Raw genomic sequence first — 25,725 nt, 5'->3', positions numbered from 1 at the left:
CATGTCAAACAGAAGGCCTGCAGGCCAAATGCAGCCTGCAACGTGGTTTCATGTGGTCCGCAAAGCCATCCTGGAAACAGTAAGGGAATGGCCCCCTCTGCCTTGGCCCCAGACCAGGCCACCCAGGAGCCAATGTACAATTTTTTGGTGGCCATTTATGCTGAAATGCCATTTATGCTGGAACTTCCAGACACCACTGCCTGGAAGTGGCCAGCAAATGGCCCTCACCTACTTCACATATCCAGCTTGATGGGCTCCGGGGGAGGGGTTTTGGCAGGCAGCAGGGCGCTCTCTTCACAGTGCCGAGAGGCTGAGCCAGGTGGCGCAAATCCAAAAAGAAGCGGGATGCCACTCAGCCCCCAGCCTGCCCAATTTTGGCAGGCAGCGGGATGCTCTCCTCACAGCGCCAAGAGCTGAGCCGGGTGGCACGAATCTGATGAGAAGTGCAATGCTGCCTAGACCCCAGCCTGCCTGGTTTCAGTAGCCAGCAAGGTGCAAAGCTGGTGAGCTTCGCACTGTCCGGCTCAGTCTATTGGCACTGTGAGGAGAGCGCCCCACTGCCTGCCGAAACCAGGCAGGCTGGGGGCTCAGCGGCGTCATGCTTCTCTTCGGATTCATGCTGCCTGGTTCAGCCTCTTGGCACTGTGAGGAGAGCGCCTTGCTACCTGCTGAAACCAGGCAGGCTGGGAGCTGGACAGCATTGCGCAGATTGCTCATGGCGTCCCCTCCCCCAAAGCCCACCAAGCCAGATATGTGAAGTAGGCGAGGGCCATGTGCTGGCCACTTCCAGGCGATGATGTATTTCTTCATTCCTCACAAAGAGTGACACCTCTCCAGCTGCGTTTCTTGCCTGTTTTTCTCCCTCCCTTATCACAAATATTTTCCCACCACTCGGTTCGAAGGAAGGAAGGAAGGAAGGAAGGAAGGAAGGAAGGAAGGAAGGAAGGAAGGAAGGAAGGAAGGAAGGAGAGGGAGGGTCTGAGGGAAGTCCTGCTTTAGTCCTGCCCTGCTGCCCTTTCACCATCCCTTTGCCCCCTCCTCCTGGCCTATCCTGGGGGTCTCCCATCCTATTGCTAAGGAAGCTTTGGATACAAAGCCGGGGCTCCTCACATGGAGAGGGAGTGGGCCTTCTTCTGACTTTGCCCTCATACCCATCCTGAGCAACCTGGCTAAGGAAAGCAAGCACAGCAGCAGCAGCCTTGAGGAGGAGGTAAGTGCAGCTGGGTACCCCTTTGGGGAAGTGGGGCTGGGCTTGGTGCTGCAGGTGCTTGCGGGCCAGGCTAGGTGTTTGACCTCTGCTGCCCAGAGCTCCGGGCAGGTTGCAGCACCATCCAGCCCCCCCTCGCATGGCCTGAGAGGAACAGTGAGGCTCCTCCAGTGGACCATGCCTTGGCACTTGCCCTGGTCCCATCCCCTTCTGCCAGAGACCCTTAGATTTGTCCTACTCCTGTCCAGGCCCCCACAGACACCCTTGATGTGAACGATGTAGAGCTGGCCATGCTCACCCAGTAGGCCACGCTCACCCTGGCCACACCCACCTGCCCACCCGAGGGCAACTGTAATGCTGATGCAGCCCTCAATGAAATTGAGTTTGACACCCCTGATTTAGACTTTTGTTTTTTCCCAAAAGGGGAGAGGGAGAGGGAGAGAGTGGGAGGGAGAGAGGGAGGGAGAAAGAGAGCAAGAGAGAGAGCAAAGAAGGAATTCTCTCCACCTTTGCAGCAGCATAACCTCTCCATCTATCTTGTCAAATGTGCATTTTATTTTCTAACAAAAGATAATGGTGGAAGATAATGTATCAGTGCATGCTTAGTGTGCATGTGTGTGTTTACATAGATATGTTTTTGCATGTCCATATTGAAATTACAAAAGTAGCATCATTCTGCATCTTTATAAAATTCCAAACAGTATCAATTGCTTCCTTTTTCAGTTAAACATGTCATCACGATCTGCTACTCCTTTTCTTTAAACTAAACATTCTGAAGATTTAAGATACATACCAAAGTAGAGATAATCCACAATGAATAGCTACAGTATACTGCAAAAGCAGAAAAAAGGAGTTCCCTAAAGTTGTAATTTGGCAAGCTTCAAAAATATTGTGGGACCACTTGAAGTAGAGGACCAATCAATTTCTGTCTTCTGAGTTCCCAACATAATGTGTTCAGAGTTGCTTCTGTCCATCTTCACAAAACTTCAGAAACATATCCCCTCTTCTTAAGGAGGCTCTAAGAGACTAGGATTTTATGATGCAGTCCCGCATTCCATCATTTTTTGGAAACTCTTTCGGAAAGTATCATCCAAAAAGGCATAAAGAAATGGGTTGAGACAACTGTTAGCATAACTCAGTGTGGTGATGAAATAGGAGATTCCAATAACTAGTGGAGTTTGTGGGATGTCAGTAGTGAGAGCTACCACTGTGCTGAGATGATAGGGGGTCCAACAGAGCAGGCAAACTCCCAAGATGATCAATACCATTATCATCACTTTCTTTTTTGCTTTGTCCAAGGCTTTAGCATTGTTATGGAGTTGCATATGTCTTAGCTTGTAGAGCATGATGCTGTACAGGATGCAAATGGTGGATACCGGGATGGCAAAACCCAAGATCAGAGTGTAGAGGCGGCTCGCTTTCCACCAGAAGCCTTCTGGCTGGGGAAAGACAAAGACACATTGGGATCGTCCTTCTTCAGTGTGTATCTTCGCAAAAACACTGAATGGGAAGATAATGATGGTGACAAAAACCCAAACAGACAAACTCACCATTTTGGCAGCCCTATAGGTTCGATATGTCATTTTCCTTGACTTGATAGTGGCAACCACCACCAGGTACCGATCAATACTCATGACTGTTAGAAAATAAATACTTGAAAAAATGTTGTATTGATCAATTGAGATAATCAATTTACACATGAATTCACCAAAGGGCCATTGGAGCAGCAGGTAGTCAGCTATATTGATAGGAAGCACCAACGTAAAAAGCTCATCAGCAATTGCCAAATTTAGGATGAAAATATTAGTGACTGTCTTCATTCTGGGTGCTTTCAAGATAACATAAATGACTGCAGAATTTCCGGTAAGCCCCACAGCACAGATCATAGAGTAGATGATAGGCACAGCAATATAAAACTTGGGGATCAGTTGAGGGGTCGATGTATTGTATGTGTGGTGTTCGGTCCTATAGAAAGTCTCATCTGCACCAGTGCTGGAAGCATTGAGCACAGGCTGGAAAGGAAAATTATTCATGACTAGACTAATGTGTTTACTCTGAGAGATGTTGCTTAGTTTAGGTATACCTAGTTGGTCCAGTTCTTTTATAAATTCTTGCAGATGAGAACAGTCCATTTGCAATTCTCGGGAGTGGAGATATGTGTCACAGGCTTCATTCTTACAGTCTCTTGAATCAGCTAATTTTTATGTAAGTGACCTTTCCTAGTCCATTCTTTTTTTACTGATAACACAGTCCTTCAGTTAAACAGTTCTTCCATCATGCCTTTTTAAGCTTTATACTTTGAACCCCTTCATTCACCCGATATCCTAAAGAAAATAATATTAACATTTAAGTTTAAAAAGGTATTTAAGAATGAAATGACATTGTCATGGAATGACATAATTACAGCTAAACACATAATTCCTTTGTTTTATTAATTGTGTTCTTGTATTGCACAGATCTTTACATCATATGTAAATCTCTGCTATTGCAAGATAATGTGACTAGATTAAACATATGCTCATGTGAATGAAACATTCTAAGTCAAACTCTCTTCTACCTATGTTCCCTGCTATTGATAGCTTATTCACTCACAGACATTCTCTTTCAGATGGTTTATCATTACAGCACAATTTCTTAATTAATACTTATAACCTTTTCAAATCCCTTACCTTACTGATTAAGGAGCTATCATCTGTTTGTGCAGCCGTTTGCATTCTCTTCACATGGAGCCAGGACTGCTGAATGAAGTGCTGGGATGCTGAAATGCTGGACAGTTCCCCAGCAGCTGCATCTCCGAGCTGCTGCTCAGGTGACTGCCTCATCTGAATCCCATTCTCATGCTTTGGGCTGGGAAGTGTAGCACAGGTGATGCCGCGGCATCGTTTCTTCTGAAATTCCAAATATCTGCATATAGCAGTAGCTAGAAGACATTTTATGTCCTGTTCTATTTCTTATTCTGCATCACATCAAAAACAAGATAGGTTTGCTGTTGATAGTCTAACATTAACCTATGGAAGAAGGTATATAAATTTGCCTGGTATGAATATCAATCTCCTTAGATGACTCAGAATTCAATTTTATTTGAAACGGAGCTAAGAGAATAGTTTCCAGTTATTCTCTTCACTCTATTTTTCCACATCTACATCATTTCTTCCTCCCCAAATTAACTTTTTAAAATTGAAATAGTTTATCTCAAGCATTAGTTGCTTTTTTTAAAAAAAAACACCTGACATTAATGTTCAGCTGCAGATTTCATTTTTGTATAGCAGTCCACATAATTATAGAAATTCAATTTGCAACACTCTTCTTTTTGGGTAAGGAACTTAGTTATTAATTACTTCTCCTAAAAACATTCAAATTATGCTTATGGTACTTGAAAGCCATTGCTAGCTAATGGAATATCAATGCTTAACCCTGCCCCTCCCCAACCACTTTACACTACCCCACTTACCTCATCTCATTATTCTCAACAAAGCTGTTATGTGAAATGTTGAATTGATAGTACCAGTTCTGACATAAAGAATGCTTTCTCAGCTCATAACCTCTAGCAGGGGTGTCAAACTGGCGCCCCCCCAGTCCAGATGCGTCATGCACAGGCCATGCCTACCCCGGCTCTTCAAAGACAAAAAAAGTCACAATACATCACGATACGTCACGTGATGTGATTGACCCATAGGAAAACAATAGGCTGCCAAGTTTGGTTTACATATTATACGTAAAGACAATTTTTAAACTTTAAAAAATGCTAGGAAATGATCATTAAGAACATGAATATCACATTTGCTTGGAAAGCTTTCAGAAATTTGCCAATATATTTCAATGTTAAAATACTTACATAAAGAAGCAATCTGCATATGTGATTTCTAGGAGCTTAATTACTGTGTTGATATACACAGGATGAGACTTTCCCAGGTAACACTGTAAAGAAACGAGAAAGAGATGTTTCTTTTGTTGAACAGAATTGCATCCATTGGGTACTGCCAGATACAGAACTCAGTAGCATTGCTGATATTAATCATGAAAAAAGTCTTTTTAGCTTTATTCTCAGCCTTAATCTAACAAAATTGTGATATCTATCTCTGGAGGGTCACTATGTGTAATAATCAATTTGGTTGTGTACAGCAAAACATAACTATCAGTTCATAAGAAGAAATAAAAAGACCCAAGACTTGAAGAAATTAAAAACACAACTCAATCCCTAGGGGGAAAAGAAGGGAAGGAAAGCTTAACAATAGTTCAAGTGTTGGCTAGCTAAAACTGAACTAGAGAATTGCATGCTAAGTCATTTCACTGTGGTCCCACATTACGATTCAAATAACAAACTGCCTGCTTCATTGCATTAATGTGATAAATACTCAAAATTATATTCAGACTCATTCCCTTTTTGAATACATGTATTCATGTAATAATTTCAAAATAAAATTACAAATGTAGAAGGCCTAATCAAGACTGCAAATCTACTTTGCATTCCAAAACTACGTTGTCTTTTCTCACAGGAAAAAAATATCTCACTGAAATGTAAAGGAACCTTCATTTGTCCAGTGCAAAAGGCTGGTATGGAATAGTCATGGTTTTAGTTTGGATGATAATGGGGATTAAAGGTCAGTTGGGATCAACTGCATCCATTTTACTTTACAGAACTGCTAGCTGTATAATGTATTTCTGGAATTTTAGAAAGCAAAAGGGTTGACTTATCAGTATTATAGTGACAATGGGAGTATGTGTGTGTCTGTGTGAGTGTGTGTGTATGTGTGTGTGTATCAAATAGAAAATTATAAGTGAACCATATATTGGATTCTTTCACAAAATACTTTTTATAATCCCATGAGTTTTACCAATGTGAGAAACTCATTTAAGTGACTTCAGGGTAAAATCTGAATCCAGCTGTCTACTGCATCATTTTAGCTTTTGCTATTTTAAATATGTGCATTATTTTGAATATACAAGCTGATTATTTACAGTCACAAAGAAACAAGGAAAAATATAAAATATAAGCAGGAGTCAACAGATTTAGGGAGCATATTTAGGCTATAAAAATTCCCTTCCAGTAAATGTTTTTAGGTTGCCTAAAATTCATAAATTGTCAGCTATATACTACTGAATAATTAGAACACAATGAAATGTTTAGCCCTGAGTTCCTGTGGGGACAGTGTATAGTTACAACTGAAGCATGTAATTATGTAAATGTGATTAAATTTGCTTAAAAGTTTGGTCATTATAGGCACAACTGTTCTTTTCTTGTGGAAACTAGTATAACATGCTAGATGAAGGTGGGAAATTTTGTTTGCATTTTCAGTTTTTCTTTTCTTTTTGTAGCAAATAATTAATACAAATTACATTATATACCTGTGGTTTAATTGATATTCATTTGATTAAAGGTCTTATTGCCTCCCATGACTTATTTTTCTTTCTAGTTTTGTTCTTCCCTGCCTCAACAACAATAAACGGAATAGTCCCCTGCATGCTTGATTTATATTCTGATTAAACCTACATGGAATTGGATTAGATTTTTACTGACTTATAGTTAGGCACCAGAATTAGAGCGGAACAAGAATCAGTCCAGCCCTTCATTAGAGGAACTGCAATTGGGAATCCCACATTTCGGTGAGATTTGTACATATTTTTTAAAGACATAACATATCTTTCTTGGTGACTGTGCAAATACTGTAATCAGCTTGTATATTCAAAATAATGTACATATTTACAAACTTTATAAACTTTTAAAATTAATGGGTCTGAGCTCCTTCACAAAAAAAATTCTCCTTCCCATCTATCCTGCTTCTGATTTCAGTTAAACATTCGTTCATACAGTTGCTATAGGAATTAACAATTTATTCAAGGCCCAAAGATAATGCCAGACAAGGAATGCAATCCAAAACAGAGTCTCTGAAAAATGCTTGCTTGAAGGGCTTTCTTTAACATGAGCATGGAGAAGATTGGTCCAAATTTAGTCCAGAGTTTCATGATCCAAGTCAGAGTTGTCAGACAGTGCAAAGGTCAGAATTTCATGAGAAAAATTCACACATGAGAGACAACAACAGACAGAGAGAAGACAATTGCTTCCAATAACAAAAGATCATGGGTTAGGCTGCCTCTTGAATCAGACTGTGGCCAGCTGCCATAAATCAAGAGATTTACCTCATAGCCTGGCAATGAGCCACATAGGATGTCTCTGCTCTGCTCTCCTGTCTACTTACAGGCAGGAAGGCTTTATGTCATTATTATCTGACTTTTTCAATTGCCCAAGTGTTGCCTGTGTCTGATCAGCCTTATGACTTTGTGCCTCCTGGGGTTGACATTCGATAACTCCTGGTGAAGCAGCTTCTTCACATTAAGCCATTGTCTGATTCCTGGCTCATGGCACCATCTTCTCATTCTGAAGACGCATGTAACTTAAAAAAAAAGAATAGAAATAAACCGGACAATGATGGAGAAGAAAATTGATTTGACAAAGCAAGCAGTGAAAGACAATAGATGTTTGATGATTTACACATCCCCATTTCCTGCAAGCTTTGCTATCACTTAGAAATCCTATTTCCCTTGAAGTCAACTTGATATAAATAATTAACCATGAGATTGTAATGTATATGATTTCACCACTGAAATTATCACTGAAGCACTACAATGCATCAGATAGTTCAAAGTAATAATCCCTGTAAAGTGACAGAAAATATTTCATAGTGACAAATTCCATGGTAATAAAGCTAGGAATGGTGTGATATAAATTACATATAAAGGTTGGTGTTATTGTTTTTATATAAACATAGTTTATTATAATTAAAAACCCTTCACCAATAGCTGGGCAAAATACATTGTAAAAAAACAACAGCTTTAAGACTTTAAAAGAATTTGAAATATTGCAGAAAGAATTTATCTGTAATTACAGTCTAAATCAGATCCAGAGGAGAATAAAAACATCAAACAGATGACAACTGAGACAGAATCATATATGGCTCTGAGCACTGTTAAGTTAAATTTACATACAGCAATCAGACCCTCATGTGATTATGTTAAAGAGTTGTGGAGGAAAAAGAAACTCGTGATATAGATCTTCATTCTATACTTTTGGCTAGAAAACTAAGGAAAAACAAGATTAAGTCCTAAATTAATGGTACTTGGGGACTCCTAAAGCATCCTCTTGAAAAGCAGCACTTGTAAAAATCAATACTCTTGCTGTAGAAGATAGCAGGACATTTTGAGATTAACAATGTTCTACCAATTACAAGATAAAATGCTCTTTTGGACAGTAGAAATAAAAAAGGTTCATAGCAATCCAGACAGTTATATCCCCTGAACTGGAACAGTTTAGATTTCCTTTAATTAGGAACAAAAAAAGCATTTACAATTTGATATCAAGTTTCCCTGTATACATCCAAGCATAAAAGAAACAGTCTTTACTTTCTCATAGGTCTCTCATTGTCAACATAATCTTATGATCATTAAAAAAAACCCAAAATTGTGATGACGTTAATTGTGGACATATTAACTGTTTAACTTTCTTGGCATTCATGGCAAAAACTACAGAGGAAGGAAGGAAGGAAGGAAGGAAGGAAGGAAGGAAGGAAGGAAGGAAGGAAGGAAGGGTTAAGTCTGCATGTATATATTTAACTATTTTTCCATCAAATCTTTATTTTCAAGTACATGTGCTAATAACAATAATATAGAATCAACAACACAATTTCCAAATTTCATCAAAGAAATATTTGATGAGTCATGCAGTCTGCAGACTACTGTGATCATAGATTTGAAGGGATTACCTTGAAATCAATTGCTGGAATAAAACAAAATAACTAATGTAGATGTAGATTGTTGAATCTGTTGATGGAGGAGAAAAAGAAAAACACAATTTACAAGGTAACAATACATGAAAGTTTAAATGATTATTGTGAAAATGAAATAAAAAACAAAAAACCCAAGGCAGTCAAAATGCCAGACAATATTCAATTTTAAACCTGCTGGATGATGACAAAAAGGATAGAAATGGATAATTTGAGTAATATAGGTTGATTCTAACCTACCTTGCCTCAGTCCAAAACCTCTTGGAAAGTTTCAAACTCTATTTGTTAATCTGAGATTCAACAAGGGCTGTAATGGTGATGCCAACTGCCCTAAGGCCTAAACTTTTTGCTTGCATAAAATACCATTGGTGCGACAAAAGGAAGAAAATTATTAATTCAGTGATTAATAGGTCTATCTTTAACTCAGAGTGAAAAAAGGCTGCATTAGTCATCTCAATCATAAAATTTGGGCAGGAGATGACATCATATGGCTCAGAGAAGCAGCCATTGGGGACAAATCAAATTATGGGCACTTTAAATTGACTGACATTTGGGAGACACAATGCAAGCAATATGATCAAATCATTGAAAAATGAGGGGTGCAGGAAGACAATAAATAACTATGGAAGTCATGTCAAACAAAAGGTTACTGTCTATTGTGAAAGATATTGAGATATTAGTGTCATAAGCAGTGGCCTGAAGGCCATTAAGATAATAATTTGAGAGAAGAATACTACCATATCTGCCATTCTTATGCAAAGAATTAGCTCATACCAAAATTGTGTTTTCTTTTGATAAAGGATGTTTATCATATCAAAATGCCAGGCTAAAGATGGAGGCTTTAAAAAAGAAGAGGGAGGAAGAAGGAGACGGACGGAGGAGGGGGCAAGTGAGGGGGAGGAGGAGAGCTATGTCATAATTCTTTTTAAAGGAAGGAAGGATTGCAGCACTATAATTGTAATCTGTGTGCTGGAATTTCTAGCATGTATACACTATTGAAACAGCGACGTCTATGCTGGCTTGGGCATGTCGTCAGAATGGCTGATGGTCAGATTCCGAAAGATCTCCTGTATGGAGAACTAGTGCAGGGAAAGCGCCCCAGAGGGAGACCAGAGTTGCGATATAAGGATATCTGCAAGAGGGATCTAAAGGCCTTGGGAATGGACATTAACAGCTGGGAAACCTTGACCTCTGATTGCTCAGCTTGGAGGCTAAAGACGCAGCATGGCCTTCTCCAATTCTAAGAGACACTTGTGCGGCAGGCTGAGGCAAAGAGGCAGTCCCAGAACCAGCAAAATCTGGGGGCTAGACAGGGGACAGATTGTATCTGCCCTCAGTGTGGAAGGGACTGCCACTCTCGAATTTTACCTTTTTAGCCACACCACATGCTGCTTTAGGACCTCTTTCCAGAGCACGATACCATAGTCTCTTGAGACTGAAGGATGCCAATGAATTGTAATCTAAAGCTCCTTCTTATTGTAATTTTCCAAAGCAAGAGGTAAATTTGTATAAAATGTGTTGTGCTTTGGCAATCATTACGCATGATGCAAGCTGTCATACGCTGAATCCTGATTATTTTAGTTCAACAATTCTTTAACTCACTATTCTCCATTCCCTTAATTTTGCGAAGTAATTTTTGTGAAGTGGAACAACCTGCCTCCAGAAGCTGTGAATGCTCCAACACTGGAAGTTTTTAAGAAGAGGCTGGCCAGCCATTTGTCTGAAATGGTATAGGGTTACTTACCTGAGCAGGGGGTTGGACTAGATGACCTCCAAGGTCTCTTCCAACTTTATTGTTGTTGTTGTTGTTGTTGTTGTTGTTATTAAATGTTTAATATTTATGTAAGATAAGGAGTTTGGAATTGCTAGACAACCTTACTCAAAACATATTTGCAATTTGATCATTATTTTGAATTCATTTAATTGTTTAGATTAGAGGACTTCTGTACATGGAAGGGAAAGTAGATATCATAACTTATTACATCTAATTTGTTTGAAATAATACATTTGATAGGAATGCTACAATGTTTAGTATTACTACATAAATTCATCATTTTCAAATAATGCAGTTGTCAGGACAGCTAGTACTAGGGTGGAGAAAACCAGAAATGTTTTTTCATAGCTTGGAAGGGGCTTTGCGGCAAATTTCTACATTTATTCTCTTTCACAAAAATATGGTAACATCTTAGAAGGATTCAGCTTGTAGATGCAAGATAATAGGGAGACAAGAGCTTCCTACATGATCTCTACATTAATTATGGCTTTTGACTGTGGAAAGCATCATGTACAGGATGATGTAAGGATATAGTAAGTGGTCATGTTCACTGATTTTTCCCTGCCTGCCTGTCTTCCTAAATTCTATTTAACAAGGCATAATATTGGGCATATCTGCTGGAGAAAGTCTTCCATAATCCCAAGGTGGACATCTTTGATGATTTTGCAGTAATTCATGGGAAAGCATGATATACTTGTTATATCATTTCCATCTTGGAGAAAATCTATGTTGTGCCTAAGAATCAACATAATTGATAGTCAACCAATCAATCTCTTCCAAATTCCAAATTGTTAATTTGTAGCAGTCCAATACCCTTTTTTACTCTTCTCCAAGCCTTGTATTTTTCTTTGTAATTTTATATTAGAATTTCTTTCAATTTGCTATCCAAGATTTAAATAGCTGTATAGTTTGCCTCATTTTTCACTGAAGAATTGCTTTTAATATTAAATGTTTAATTAATACATGACTGCACTATTTCAAAAAGTGATTTTTTATAATTTTTTCCAGTAACATTTGATTGTGTATCTTCAATGAAACTGGTCTATCACTCAAGAGAGACTTAAATAGTCATGCACTGAAACCTAAACAAACACGAACCAGCATTAAACAAAGTAATCAACTTCTAAACTCTTTATCATTAAAAACACAACACGAGATGTGGGAATTCTGTGTCGCATGGAGAAAAGGTCAAGTGAGATAGGTGTGGACACCCAGGATGTGAACTTCCTTGTGGGGAAAAAACTTTGAGGCTTCCAAAATTCTATCCTATGAATTACCTTTTAGTTACAATGCCAAAGCCCCATGGTTTCCTTGCCCTTCCCCTCTGATATGCAGTGGTTGTGAACTGCCTTGGTTTTACTTTAAGAAATACATGATGTCACAGCTTTAGTTAAAATAAATCAGTTATAGGATGAAACAATGTAGAATATTTAAGATCTTGCCCTAGCTATTATGTATGCACATCCTGTGTTTAAAATAAGTAGCTGCTTTAGTTTATATTCACTGAAGCAAGAAAGGTGTGCAAATTTAAAAGCAATTTTTTAAAAAAACCTTTCAGTTTCACAGCAGCATTATTTAAACTGAGGAAAGAAGTGCGGCATTATAGCAAACACTGCACATCATTTAAGAGTCCTTTATGGATATCCTGTTTTTAAAACACAGCAAAGAGATAAAGGATGCTTGTGAGCTAAACCAGAAGATGGGTTCACTGTGATAACAAAAGAATATTTTTTTCTAGTGGTAGCTATCTTCATGTTCTTTTATATGCCTGGGTAAAACTTGCCACTTATTCTTCTATCTTTAAAATATGCAATAACTCCTCTTGAATTCACTAGAATTGGCAATAAGTACCAACGCTCCTGACACGATAGCAGCTTTAGCAGATGTAGAAGGATGGTGTTGATAAGACTATCCCAACAGGTATCCATAGTACATAATATATAAAGGATGGTAGCCAGCAATTGAATTGCCTGCAAGTCCATATATAAGTTTTTGCCTATTAATATGCAGACGCCTAAGTACCGTAATGAAATATTTAGGCCAGAAAAAAGAGGTTTTTGCTTTGAAGTCACAGACTCAATTTTTGTGTGAGGTGTGTGTGTGTGTGTGTGTTTGTGTGTGTGTGAAGCTATGTGCCTTCATGTCAGTATTGATACTGCCTTCATGTCAGTATTTTGCTGGCCTAAATATTTCATTTCCTGATAATTGCCTGAACAAGTCCTTGCTAGGATTTGTTTGTTAGTTTGTTTTTGGTAAGATTTTGGAAGTAACTTGCCATTGACTGCTTCCTAGTGCGAAGAGAGCCTGACTGGCCAAAATTAACCAACTGATTTGGTGCTAGAATCAGGACTCACAATCTCCTAGTTTCTAGCCTGGTGCCTTAACCATTGCACCAAACTGACTCTCTAAGCTTATATTAATAGCATGTATTTTATCAGTTGGTTTTTTTGTTTTTTGTTTTTTTGCAAAATAGAGAAAGACAGACCAAAATGACATTTTTTTTTAACTAGAAAATTTCAGGGAGTATTAGGATCAATCTTCACATTAAGCAAACCTTAGGGAAGCTAGTTATATATCACTTTTCGAAGTCTCTGGTTACACAGGTCTTGCAGTCCATATAAATCCGGAGAGTGATTTCTCCTATTGTTAAGGGACAATGGAGATATGAAGTTCAGCACAGATGATGTCTCAGAAACCATGACTTTCAAAATCCTCATTTTAATTGATAAATTTTAAACACAGGATTCCCTTTTAATTTAGAGGCATGCAACAAGCAAGGCAAGAGAAGCTTTATACAGAGTTGGAATACTGACTATGGATTAAATGCTTTTGGAAAACTTGAGAAATGAATTTTCTGAGAATGCCCTAGGCAGAAAACATTTGATCATAAAACTGGAAATTTTTCCAACTAACTTATTCTATCCCTCATAACATAGTATTTCTACAAAGTAGAACTAGTAGAGAAGTAGTTTGCAAAAGAAAATGTTCAATTGTGAACTGTTAAAGTGCTGTATGTTAAGCAAACACAGAACAACAATTAAAATAAATCATAGGAAAGTAAGAAGAAATGGAAAACAAATCTGCATATAGTTCTTAAAATGAAAGCAAATGAGTAAGGAGAGCTTTATTATAATTATCCAGAGTTTAGTTTCCTTCTCATACCAAGAAAGACAAGGGGTGATTATTATGGTAGGAAAAGAGCCAAAATCTTAGTAGTATGATGACCGGGAATGAAATGTTTGGCAAATATTTTGTCAATCTCATGAGAAGAGCAGAAGCCTAGAAGTGAATTTGCAGCCAAGGACCAGGACATAGGAAACAGCACTCAAAGGAAGAAGCAGGAGGAGAAGAGGAGAGAAACCACAGAAATTGCACCAGTGAATTCCTTGCCACTTGACCTCAGATGCATGAGAAATAAAAAGGAAAAAAAAAGTCAGATAATCTAACTCGGGAGGAAAATCATGCACAATAGGTTTTACTGAATTTTTATGAGATGGTGCTCCGATGGGCACATAATACCTTCCTTGAGCTGTGGATCAAGGAAGGCTGCTGGACCTGCCAGCATTTCTGGCTGGGTGCTTAAAGACTGCACAGACCATTTTTAATTGGTCTCTATCCCAGGCCACTATTCCATCTTGTCTAAAGGCCTCTATCCTTGATCCATTACCAAAGAAGTCCTTTATTAACCGTCTCAGTGATTATAGACCAGTGGCGTTCACCCATATTATCATGAAGTGTTTTGAAAAACTGGTCCGCAGGCACATCGTGTCCCGCCTTCCATACACACTCGACAGTCACCAGTTTGCCTACAGAGCAAAAAGATCTACAGAGGACGCCATAGCCATCACTGTCCATATGGCTCTGACTCATCTGGAGCAATGGGGGACCTATGTAAGGATGCTCTTTGTAGATTTTAGCTCTGCATTTAACACAGTTCTTCTGGTGTCTAAACTTGTCAACCTTGAATTTTCACATGAAATCTGCCTTTGGATTATGAACTTCCTGTTGGCTGCTCTCAGAGGGTTAGATTAGGCAACTATTTCTCTTCAGCCCTTATTCTTAATAGTGGCTTCCCACAGGGCTGTGTTTTGAGCCCCCTACTTTATACCTCTACACTTATGACTGCACCCCCACTCATCCCAGCAATATTATTGTTACATTTGTGGATGATACAAAGTCCCCCTTAGAATATTATATTCTATTCTATAATACTGGGAGGCTAAAATTTATTCATAAGGATGAAGGTATATGAAAAATATTGATATGTGTGTGTGTGTGTGTGTGCGTGTGTGTGATAAAAATCAGGAATCAGAACATGGAAATCTGGTTGAACATATTTGGGTGACAATAAAATAAAAAATAAAAATGGGAAATTATTACAGACTCACTGGACTAGCAGAAGGCCAGGATAAAATCTTTTTGTATCAAATAACTACATTTTTTTAAAGAGACATGCAATAGTGAAAATGAGCGGTTTCGATTATCCTGACATCTCTTGGAATCTAATTCTGCCAAGAGCAGAGTTCCAGGAAATTCTTTCCGTTACTTACTGGCTACTTCATTTGTCAGATGGCAGAGCAAGAGAGCTTATTATTCAAAAGATAATTCTAAGTGATAGGGAGGAATTGGTGAAGAGAATAAATGCTCCCTATTTTCTCAGTTCAGCCTCACAACATATTAAGGAGAGCAACTGATGTGAAAAGGGGATACTCAGTACAAGAGGAAATGAAGCCAGGAAAACCCATCAATCACTTTCTTCTGTTTGTCCCGTATGAAAATGTATAAGGATAGCAACATTCACACTTCGTTTAAATTTTCAGACAGAGTAGGACTTGCTGAATAAGCCAGCAATATGATGCAACTGCTAAAAAGGTAAATCTACTTGGAATATGGTGTCCAGCTCTGGCTCCCCATCTGGCATCTGATTATTCAGCCAGAAATCCAAAATTAATGCAGATATTTTTCCACATTGATTTCTGTATTTGGAATTGGGATTTTGTCTAGCTTAATGAAATAGGGCAGATCCTTCTCTGTTCTTTAAATTTTTAGACTAAACTAAACATTTCATTTGTCAGAATTCCTAAACTGATTTTTAAAGTTCTGTATAAAATTGGTAAGCAAAGGTTGTGGTGAGAACAGAGCTTAAATTGTAAGCATCTTTTTCTCTCCTGCTTATTACCCATTAATAGACAGTTCTTCTACTTGGCCCTCAGTGTAAGAATTCATTTGGTTGCTTGCTGGTTTTAAACCTAAAGCTTTATATGCAATTCATTCTGTCTTACAATTACATAATAATCACATTTTGGAACCTATATCTGAGTCTTGAAATAAGAGCTTTTATACTTAGGCATTTTTTTTAAAATTAAAATTTCTATGAAACATATTTTTTAAGAATCTTCTGCAAGGTAAAAGGCACACCGAGGAGACTTCTAAATTAGGTTTATTTGTCTTTCCAGCTACGCAATCTTATTTCATATAAGCCTTCTTTTCTATCTGTTCTTCAGTCAGTTAATAATTGTATCTCTAATATCTTCATTGGTTGGATTTATGTTACACTCAAAAAGAATGCTCAGCAGTGCCAAAAGGAAAATGAAATACAGAAGCAAATTGAAACATGTCTCAATAGTACAATTTTAATGAACCTAATTCTGCAGTCAAGCTCTCAGGCATATATTATCATACTAAATCATGTAACGTAATTGCAGGTGAACTTACAATCACAATTGAGCCCAAAATATCTGTTGTTAAGTGAGACATTTGTTAAGTGAGTTTTGCCCCATTTTATAACCTTGCTTGCCTCACTGCAGTTGATAAGTTGATAAGTGCAGGTTCGAGTCCCACCAGGCTCAAGGTTGACTCAGCCTTCCATCCTTCCGAGGTAGGTAAAATTAGGACCCAGATTGTTGGGGGCAATTAAGCTGACTTTGTAATAATGCCACTTGGGTGTGTGTGTGAAATCCCTAATAAGCAGGCATATACATAGAATGAAGGCTACTGCTAAGCTTGTAAGCCGCCCTGAGTCTTTGGAGAAGGGCGGGATATAAATGGAATTAAAAATAAAAAAATAAATAAAAAAAATAAAATAAAAAAATAAGTTAGTAACTCAGTTACTAATTGAATCTAGCTTCCCCATTGACTTTGCTTGTCACATGAACTTGGGACAGAGCAATGGTCATAAAATGAACCAGTTGCCAAGCATCTGAATTTTGATCGACTGATCATGGGAATGCTGCAAAGGTTGTAACTGTGAAAAGTGGTCATAAGTCACTTTTTTCAGTGTCATTGTAACTTTGAATGTTCACTAAATAAACTGTTGTAAGTCAAGGACCACTTGTACTCATTAAGCAGTTATTTGGAGATTCTGCAAAACTGGCCAGAGATTGATTGATTGATTGATTGAATATGTCACCCATCTCACCTGATAATTGCTCTGTCATGTGCTCATGCAGACTTAACTAGACATGGTTAATGAATAGATTAGTAACTTATAGAGAAAACTATAAGTTTTGACACAAAACTTTTCATGCAGTTAAATATCTTTTCTAATAACGTACCTTTAGTCTGTCTCTGAGTTCACCCTTCCAAACTGGGTCATTTACTCCTGCAGTGTAATGAACTTTGTTGAAATTCTGCTATTAAGTACCAAAATAAGAGTTAACTTCAAATGTTCTCTGCTGGATCAGCAAAATGGTGAAAAAGAAAATTAGATTAAGATAACTTCCAGATTGCACTATTTTCAGTATCTAATCTCTCAAAAATGTAGCCAGCCATATGATTTCCATTCCTATTAATCTTGGAAAGCTGGTAACTAGCAAGGTACACCAGATTCCAATCGATATTCTTTCCAGATAACTTTTGTAGAGAGATAATGTCACGTTGTTGGCTGAGAACCTGAAATGATTTGAAGAAAAAGTAAGATAGTGTGTGATAGAATGAAGAAAAGGACATAAAGAATGAATAAGGATTATAGGGAGTTCAAAATCTGCAGGATGGCAGGTACACATTTTCTTTCTTTCTTTCTTTCTTTCTTTCTTTCTTTCTTTCTTTCTTTCTTTCTTTCTTTCTTTCTTTCATCCCACCTTTGTTATTTTTATAAATAACTTAAGGTGACAAACATGTACAGCACACATTCCTCCTCCTATTTTCCTCACAACAATAACTCTATGAGGTGAGTTGGGCTGAGAGAGATTAACAGGACCAAAGTCACTCAGCTGGTTTTCATGGTTGAAGCATACACTATCAAGAATAACATTTTTTAAGTTGCTCAAATTTGGATTATCATATCATGGGAACTCTTCAAAAATAACTGCCATTATGACCACCACCAAACACAAAACATTTGTTTATCTCAAGGAACACTGGTGAGGTTGCTTTGTATGACAAGGTCTAACTACCTACTCCCTGAATACAGCCTTCCATATTTTTTAAAATGGACAGGTGAATATGTTTTGAAACAAAACACTAATGTGAAGTCTCTACTGTTTTATCTTCTAAGTCAGGGATCCTCAACCCCTGCTCTACTACCAGGCCATGGCCCCTTTGGAACTGGGCTGTGCAAGTGGTGGGCGAGCGTGCATATGCAGCTCCATTTGCGCAAATGATGGGTGCTTGCATGTGCAGCTCCATTTGTGTGAGCAGCGCATGTGTGTACCCATGGCTTGCGCAAATGGAGTTGCACACACTCACACAAGTGCCTGCTGCTCAAACAGAATCATCTCCTTTCTCCTTCCACACCAGTCCATCAAGCGGAAAGGTTGGGTTCTGCTATTCTAAGTTGTATCCATACAGAATATAATACAGGAGCCTGGCCTTTTGTTTGTAGGTCAATTTTCTATTTAATCATTTTCAATTTAAAAAGTGTTAAAAAGTTAAGTCAGCTGGGAAAGGGAGCTAAATGGGCATCATGGCCTTGTATTGACTACTCTTGTAATTACCATCTTTCAGTAAAGCAAAACTCTTATCATTTGGAAAAAGAAATGACAGCTGTTCCTTAGCATTCTGGCTTCTTTCCAAAGTATTTGCCTTAGTTGTAACCTCTCCTCACAACATATTACCCATCTGTCTGGGCCATAGAAAAAATACTTGGTAACAGCTGGAAGCAATATATGTCTTCTAATGTTTACTCTGCATGAATGTAAACAATGTTTAATAGGTCAGTAAATTGCCACTTATTATCAGTCATCAAGCTGATGTTGACTCTTTAGCAACTTTTGCAGCAGTAAAAAAATGACATGAAATCTTCTGATTACTCTATTCAGATGATTAGGCTATTATGAGAACTGCTAATAAATTGCAGGCCAGTGACACCAAAGGTCAGACAAATGACTATCACTGAATTATGTAATGCCTCAGTTTCCATTTCATTTAGCACCAAAAGTTTGATGCTGCAGGAGTTCAAGATCAAGAGTTCATTTTGCTTTTGGTATTACTTAAATAATCAGTTTAATGCAGACATTTCAAACTCGCGACGTCACGTGACGTCGCACAACGTATTGGGATGGTTTTGCCATTGCCGGCAATGGGGTAGGTGCAGCTTCTGCATGATGCATCCAGCCCATGGGCCAACAGTTTGACACCCCTGGTTTAATGAAAACATGAAAATGTTATAAGTACTGAAAGTGGAAAATGCTATGAAGTTGAAGCATGGCTTAATAAACTTTAATCAAAGACTCTGAAGAACAGCAAGATGACTCCTGATTATTCTTGAGTTATATTTATAATGATTCTTCTCTCTGTCTTTAAGTGTCTTGACGTGATGGTGGAGTTTTCTAGCACATTTTGCATTTGTACATTAACTATTATTTCTCAAAAATCCACTGAGGCTGGATCTTCAGAAATGTTTTAGATTGCAAATTTGGAAGATGCAGCTTCTGCATGGCTAGAGGGTACCATAAGGAAAAAAAAGTTTGACTTCTCTAACAGCCAGATCCCTTCTCCCTAGAATATAAGCCTTAAGTCCTACATGTAGAGATTTTTTTTTAAATGAAAATGGTGGGAAAATGGTGGAGGGAAGGGAGAAGAGAACAAAGTTTAGGATAAAGGAGGAAAAACAGAAGAAAAACATCGACTTCCAATTCTTTTTTGCACAGTAGATAAAAACATTACAGCTTCAACTTTTCACTTTCATATATTTAATATATACTAGCCATTTCTACAACAAACTTATTTAATCTGCAAAATCCAAAGTCAAAATTTCATTTTTTTTCCATTTTAAGCACAAAATCCAGAAGAATATTTGAACATTTCTTTTCTTTGATTAAAGCAGTTAATTTAGCAATCTTTGCTAGTTACACCAGTTTTCCAAGCCATTCTTCTATGGGAATTTAGGGGCATGACCTACAAATTGGTTGGCATGCCTTTCTATCGTACGAGAAAAGTAAATTACATAGATACTTCCAAAATCACTTTATAAGGAATGTACTTCTTTCAGAATGGGAAAGAATAAAGCAGAAAATCTATATTAAACTACCTGAGTGGCTTTCAACAATGGAAGCTTTTGCTTAACCAAACTTAATTAACTATGACAAAGTTGTTAAGCTACGAAGATATTCTAGATAAGGAAAATTGAAAGACAGAGAAGACTTACATCTACAAGGTATTGACTTAGCATGGTGGCCATATTTGCAAATTCAAACAAGATATAGAAAAGATGCAAAGACAATGAGATTTTATAAAGAACAGACAGAACTTGATCAAAAATATTAAAAACAGATGAAAACTTGATTAAGAAACTTTACAGATTTCTGCTAAACTTGAAGATGGAAGAAGAACAAGTAAAAGATACAATGATAACATGGGCAAAAAACTTTGGATATTCTATAGATCTGGAAGACTGGCAAAACTTATGGGACAGAAATATTAAATTGACTACAGCAGTTTCATAGAAAAAAAATTGTATAAAATATTTTATAGATGGCATATGACACCAGTAAAATTAGCTAAAATGTTTAAAAATACTTTGAATAATTGCTGGAAATGTAAACAAAGGCCAGGTACCTACTACCATATGCAGATGATACCATTCTAATGGCAGAAAGTGAAGAGGAACTAAAGAGCCTCTTGTTGCGGGTGAAGAAGGAGAGTGCAAAACTTGGGTTGAAACTTAACATTAAAAAAACTAAGATCATGGCATCCGGCCCTCTCAATTCCTGGCAAATAGATGGGGAAGAAATGGAGGTAGTGACAGATTTTATTTTCCTGGGCTCCAAGATCACTGCAGATGGGGACTGTAGCCAAGAAATTAAAAGACGCTTGGTTCTCAGGAGGAAAGCCATGGCAAATCTAGACAGCACATTAAAAAGCAGAGACATCACCCTGTCAATGAAAGTGCATATAGTCAAGGCTATGGTCTTGCAATGTATGGCAGTGAAAGTTGGACCATAAAAAAGGCTGAGTGCCAAAGAATTGAGGCCTTTGAACTATGGTGCTGGAGAAGACTCCTGTGAGTCCCTTGGACTGCAAGGTGATCAAACTGGTCAGTCCTAGAGAAGATCAACCCTGATTGCTCTTTAGAAGGCCAGATCCTAAAGCTAAAACTCAAATAAGCTTGTAAGCCGCCCTGAGTCTTCGGAGAAGGGCGGGATATAAATGGAATTAAAAAAAAATACTTTGGCCACCTAATGAGAGGGAAGGACTCACTGTAGAAGAGCCTAATGCTGGGAAAGGTTGCGGGCAAGAGAGGAAGGGGATGACAGAGAATGAGGTGGCTGGATGGAGTCACTGAAGCAGTAGGCGTGAGCTTAAATGGACTCCAGAAGATGGTAGAGGACAGGAAGGCCTGGAGGAACATTGTCCATAGGGTTGTGATGGGTTGGACACCACTTTGCAGCTAACAACAACAACAACATATTTGTTGAGGAGGAAAGATTCTAGAATTAAAACAGCTGGAAGGGTCAAGATTAATTACCACTAAACTACAGTGGATGGTTCAAATGCCTTACTAATTTGCATAAGTAGATCCTAAAATGATCAGAACCACAATAGCACCTATTCCAGTCATGTTCCCTAAACAAAACAAAACATAACAGTATGTGTTGGGCAATGCTGAATAGAGTAAACCTGATTCCCCCCAGTAGTTATTACCATACAAATATTCTCATGAAAACTGGCATGACACCAAACACCAAATCAAACTGAATCCTGTTGACTACACAATTTAGCACAGCATATAGATGAATAAAAAATAAATAAGAAATAAATGTTGTTAAGAACTGTGTAGAACATCTTCTCTATTTCTTAATGCACAAGTCAGGTAAAACCGGCTTCAACCATGCTGCTTCCCTTAAGATGCCTAATAACACCCATCTGATTCTTTGAAAAAGACTAAGCTAATAGATTTTTTTTTAAGTAGAAGGCAAACCACTTTTGTAGCACTAAACTAAAACTGGATGGATGGATGCATGCACTCACCAGGAAGAGAATGCAACATGAATATATTGTTACATTTTTCTATTTCCTGCAAGAGCTACAGAATTCAGCATAAAGCACTAGAATATGAATTTCTATCTCTCACACCCTTTTATAGTGGAAATATCTGGAATGGTCCTGAGAATATAAAATGGCTACTGATAAGGATAGTTATGATGAGATATCATAGCTGGAAGAGCTGCTCCTATACTGAAGGCACAGACTGCAGCAAATCCTTCAGCCTTTAGACCAGCATGTAGAGGAATAAAACGGAACACATAGTAGAGTGTACATATTATAAAATAGGCAGCAAAAGGAAATGGATTGATCTGCAGTACTTTGCACCAAAAACACAGCTAATAAATAATTGTATTGCTACAGTGAAGAATACTGCATTACTGTGTAAAATGTTATATTAAATATATTTATTTTTTACTAAATATTTTGTGGGTGGGTGGGAGGAGAACGTATCTATGATAACTTTAAAACATAAGGTCTGTCAAGTACTCTGCTGCTGTAAAGGAAATCTCATCTGTAAACAAATTTAACTGGAAGTTCAGTTAGGTACTTGTGGATGTCATTTGAAAATAAAATAAAAAGTAATTCTTTTTTCTTCCTTTCCACAGTAAATGAGCTAAACAATTGCTTTGTTGCACAGAGTTTAGTGACATTTAGAACTGTTCTACCTGATTGCATACTTGGTCTTTATAAAAAGGTTTGTTTGGTTTTGCATTTAAATTTCTCTGGTTTATCTTATGCAGAGGTCTGGCAGAAATTATTACAAGAATCAAGGAAGTATCTTAATGGAGTCACTGCTTTCATTCTTTATTCATATATTTTGTGAAGTACAAATATCAATTTGAGATTTTACAGGAAAAATATATAATGTATCTCCAATATAAATTCAGTAGGAGAAACATGGATTTTTTTAAAAAAAGTGTTGAATTTAGGGCAGCAGAAATGTCTACTTGAAATATTTCCTGCTTCAATATTTGATTTTTCAGCTTTCAGTCACAGAATATTTGCAGTGAATGCAACATGTTTATAACTGAAACTTGTGGTGCACTCAGACCATTGAAATCTCCTCTTTACCTCTATGTTATTTCTCTAAACTTTATAACTTGCTTCTCAGATGGATAAGATAAAATCAATTTTCCTAACCTTTTTTGAAAAAACAAGATGAAAAAAATGGCTAGAGGGCTTAGTTAATTTCAGTACAATGTCGTCCATCTCTCATTATCGGATAAATCCCTGTCCTTTTTTATTCAAAACTTGTTTCACCCATATGAAGTCATGCTTGTGTGGAAGCCTAAATATTCTTAAAGAAAGACAGTGATAATGCTACCAGTAATATCGTTTGGAATAATGGATCCAAATCCCCCATATTCCTTTCAGAAATGAAATTTTCTAGACCTCTAGCATTTCTATTGTGTCATCCAGCAATTTTCTTTTTGAGTAGAGACATATTATTATTATGGGGTCATACTGACAAATAATGAGTGGAATTCATTATAGGTAATTATTAGACCATATTCATTAGGTAACTACATTTTGACCACATAATGTCAATTATAGTTTTAGGATAATTGAGCAAGCATAACTGTCTAATTTTCCCCACTTGTAGTTCTGAAAGTGCACAAATACGTTTTGGGCTTTTGATTCAGAATCTCGTATCTAAATTGCCTGATGGAACATAGGAAGTTACCATGACAACAACTAAGTATGTGTGTGAAGTAAAAGAGATTAAAAGTAGAGATATATAATTATAACATATTAATTTTTGAAATTGGAAACACAAATTTGATGAACAATGCAAATAATTATAATTTCTGTTTAGGTGACACGATATATTTCTAGATTCACTATTTTTCTCAAGCTTCAAAACTAGAATGAAACTGAAAAACATCTCGAGTGAAAATTAACAGTGTATGAGTGGGCATAATGACTCTCTGTCACAGTATCTGCCCTTTGAAATGAAATCCTCTATAAAATTTACCTGGCCCTCAGCATATTTTTGAAAAATCCTTGAAAACTTGATTCTTCTTCTAGGCATTGAGTTAGAGGGACTAATTAGTCCTACATATTATTTTATTTCTAATAGTTTTTTTTAATATTAGTAATATTTGCAAGTATATCCACTATATTACGCTTATATTCATTATAGAGTTTGGCACCCTATAAGAATAATAAAATGAAGTTGCATAAGGCAATTTCCTTGTCTTCCTTCTTATCCATGACTCATCTCTAAATCTACTCTAGAAATTTGGAACCTACAAGATGTTCCATATTTATTTTATTATAATAGATATCTGAAAAGGTAAAAAAGAAAAAAAGAGCAAAAAAGAAAAGGAAAAAGGATTTGCAAGTATATAAAATTGAGTAATAATTTTCAAAGTAAGATTATATTAGTACTCCATATAAAAATGATCTTACATCAGTCTGACACTTTAAAATTATTAAATCAAAATCAAATAATTTTTGAAGATGGCTGATACGATAAAAATACTCAAAATGAAACATTAATGGGAATTTCTATCTGAATTGAAAGTCTGTCCTTTTTATAATCAGGCAAACATTTTATCAGAAAAATGAAAAAGATAAAAGATAAAATTTTATACTCTATGTAAAGAGAAAGCCAATCTGCACACAGGTTTGTATCTCTGTGATACAATCCTGTGTGCAGAAATAGAATCCATAAATAGTTTAAAGGTTAAATTAAATTTAGTATCAGATTTGTTTCTTTAAATATGAGATACATTTGTCCATACCTTAATTTGTTATTCTTTTAAGAAAGAAGTTAATGCATAATTCCAGTAAGAAGCATACAACATCCTAGCAGAACTATGTATACTTTGTAAGCATGTAAGTCTTAACGTTTAACAGAAAGACAGCTGCCAAGAAAGAAAAATTGATATTTAGAATTGTTTTGCTTTGAGATGAATGAAATCTTTGTGCTGAAATTTTCCAAACCTGTTGAGGTTTATGACACTGCCATTAAGTATAGAATAATTATCCAACCTGATTACTGCATTTCTATTATGTTTTGAATTTGTCTTATCCATTTTGGCAATTTTAGGCTTAGTTACAAGTTGTTATTGAAATATAATTTAGAAAGTGAACAAATCAAAGGTTATATGATTGAATGGATGCAGAGTTAAACTATCTTATCAAGACAACTGTTTGACTTGGATTACAGGATGATTTATATTGCCACACAGCTGAATTATTTTATTGAAGGAACTATGCTCCCAGAAAGCTTGCATAAATATCTTTAGTTGGATACAAACAAGTGTCCAATCTGGAAGAGACCACTCAATTTTAAATAGCATATTAAAAGCATGGGATAAATATTGGGGTCTTATATGGAATCCCAAACTGTCCATTAATTTGACCTATTCTAATTAAAATTCCACGAACCTGTACTTTGATTTTTTTTAGGTCTCACCTTTTTTTAAAAAAAAATCCATGTTCAAATAACCTCATTTCCTTCCTCTTACTAGAGAAAAATTGCTTTGCTTATGATAGTCTTGTGTATTTTCAGTCTAAGCCCTGTAGCATTT

General features: G+C 37.0%; 1 protein-coding gene across 1 annotated transcript; it reads right to left on the bottom strand.

Annotated features, from left to right (window-relative positions):
• Positions 1–2,241: 2,241 nt before the first annotated feature.
• NPBWR1 (neuropeptides B and W receptor 1) lies at positions 2,242–3,240 on the bottom strand (the record flags this gene model as incomplete). The annotated part of the gene is made up of 1 exon (XM_081322156.1): positions 2,242–3,240. One exon carries the CDS (start codon positions 3,238–3,240, stop codon positions 2,242–2,244), a length of 999 nt encoding a protein of 332 aa, XP_081178282.1.
• Positions 3,241–25,725: the final 22,485 nt, after the last annotated feature.

This window comes from Vipera berus (assembly GCF_964194415.1).
Source record: "Vipera berus genome assembly, chromosome: 3".
Taxonomy (NCBI): Eukaryota; Metazoa; Chordata; class Lepidosauria; order Squamata; family Viperidae; genus Vipera; species Vipera berus.
Note: the sequence above shows the minus strand (reverse complement) of the source record. Positions and strands in the feature narration are given on the sequence as shown.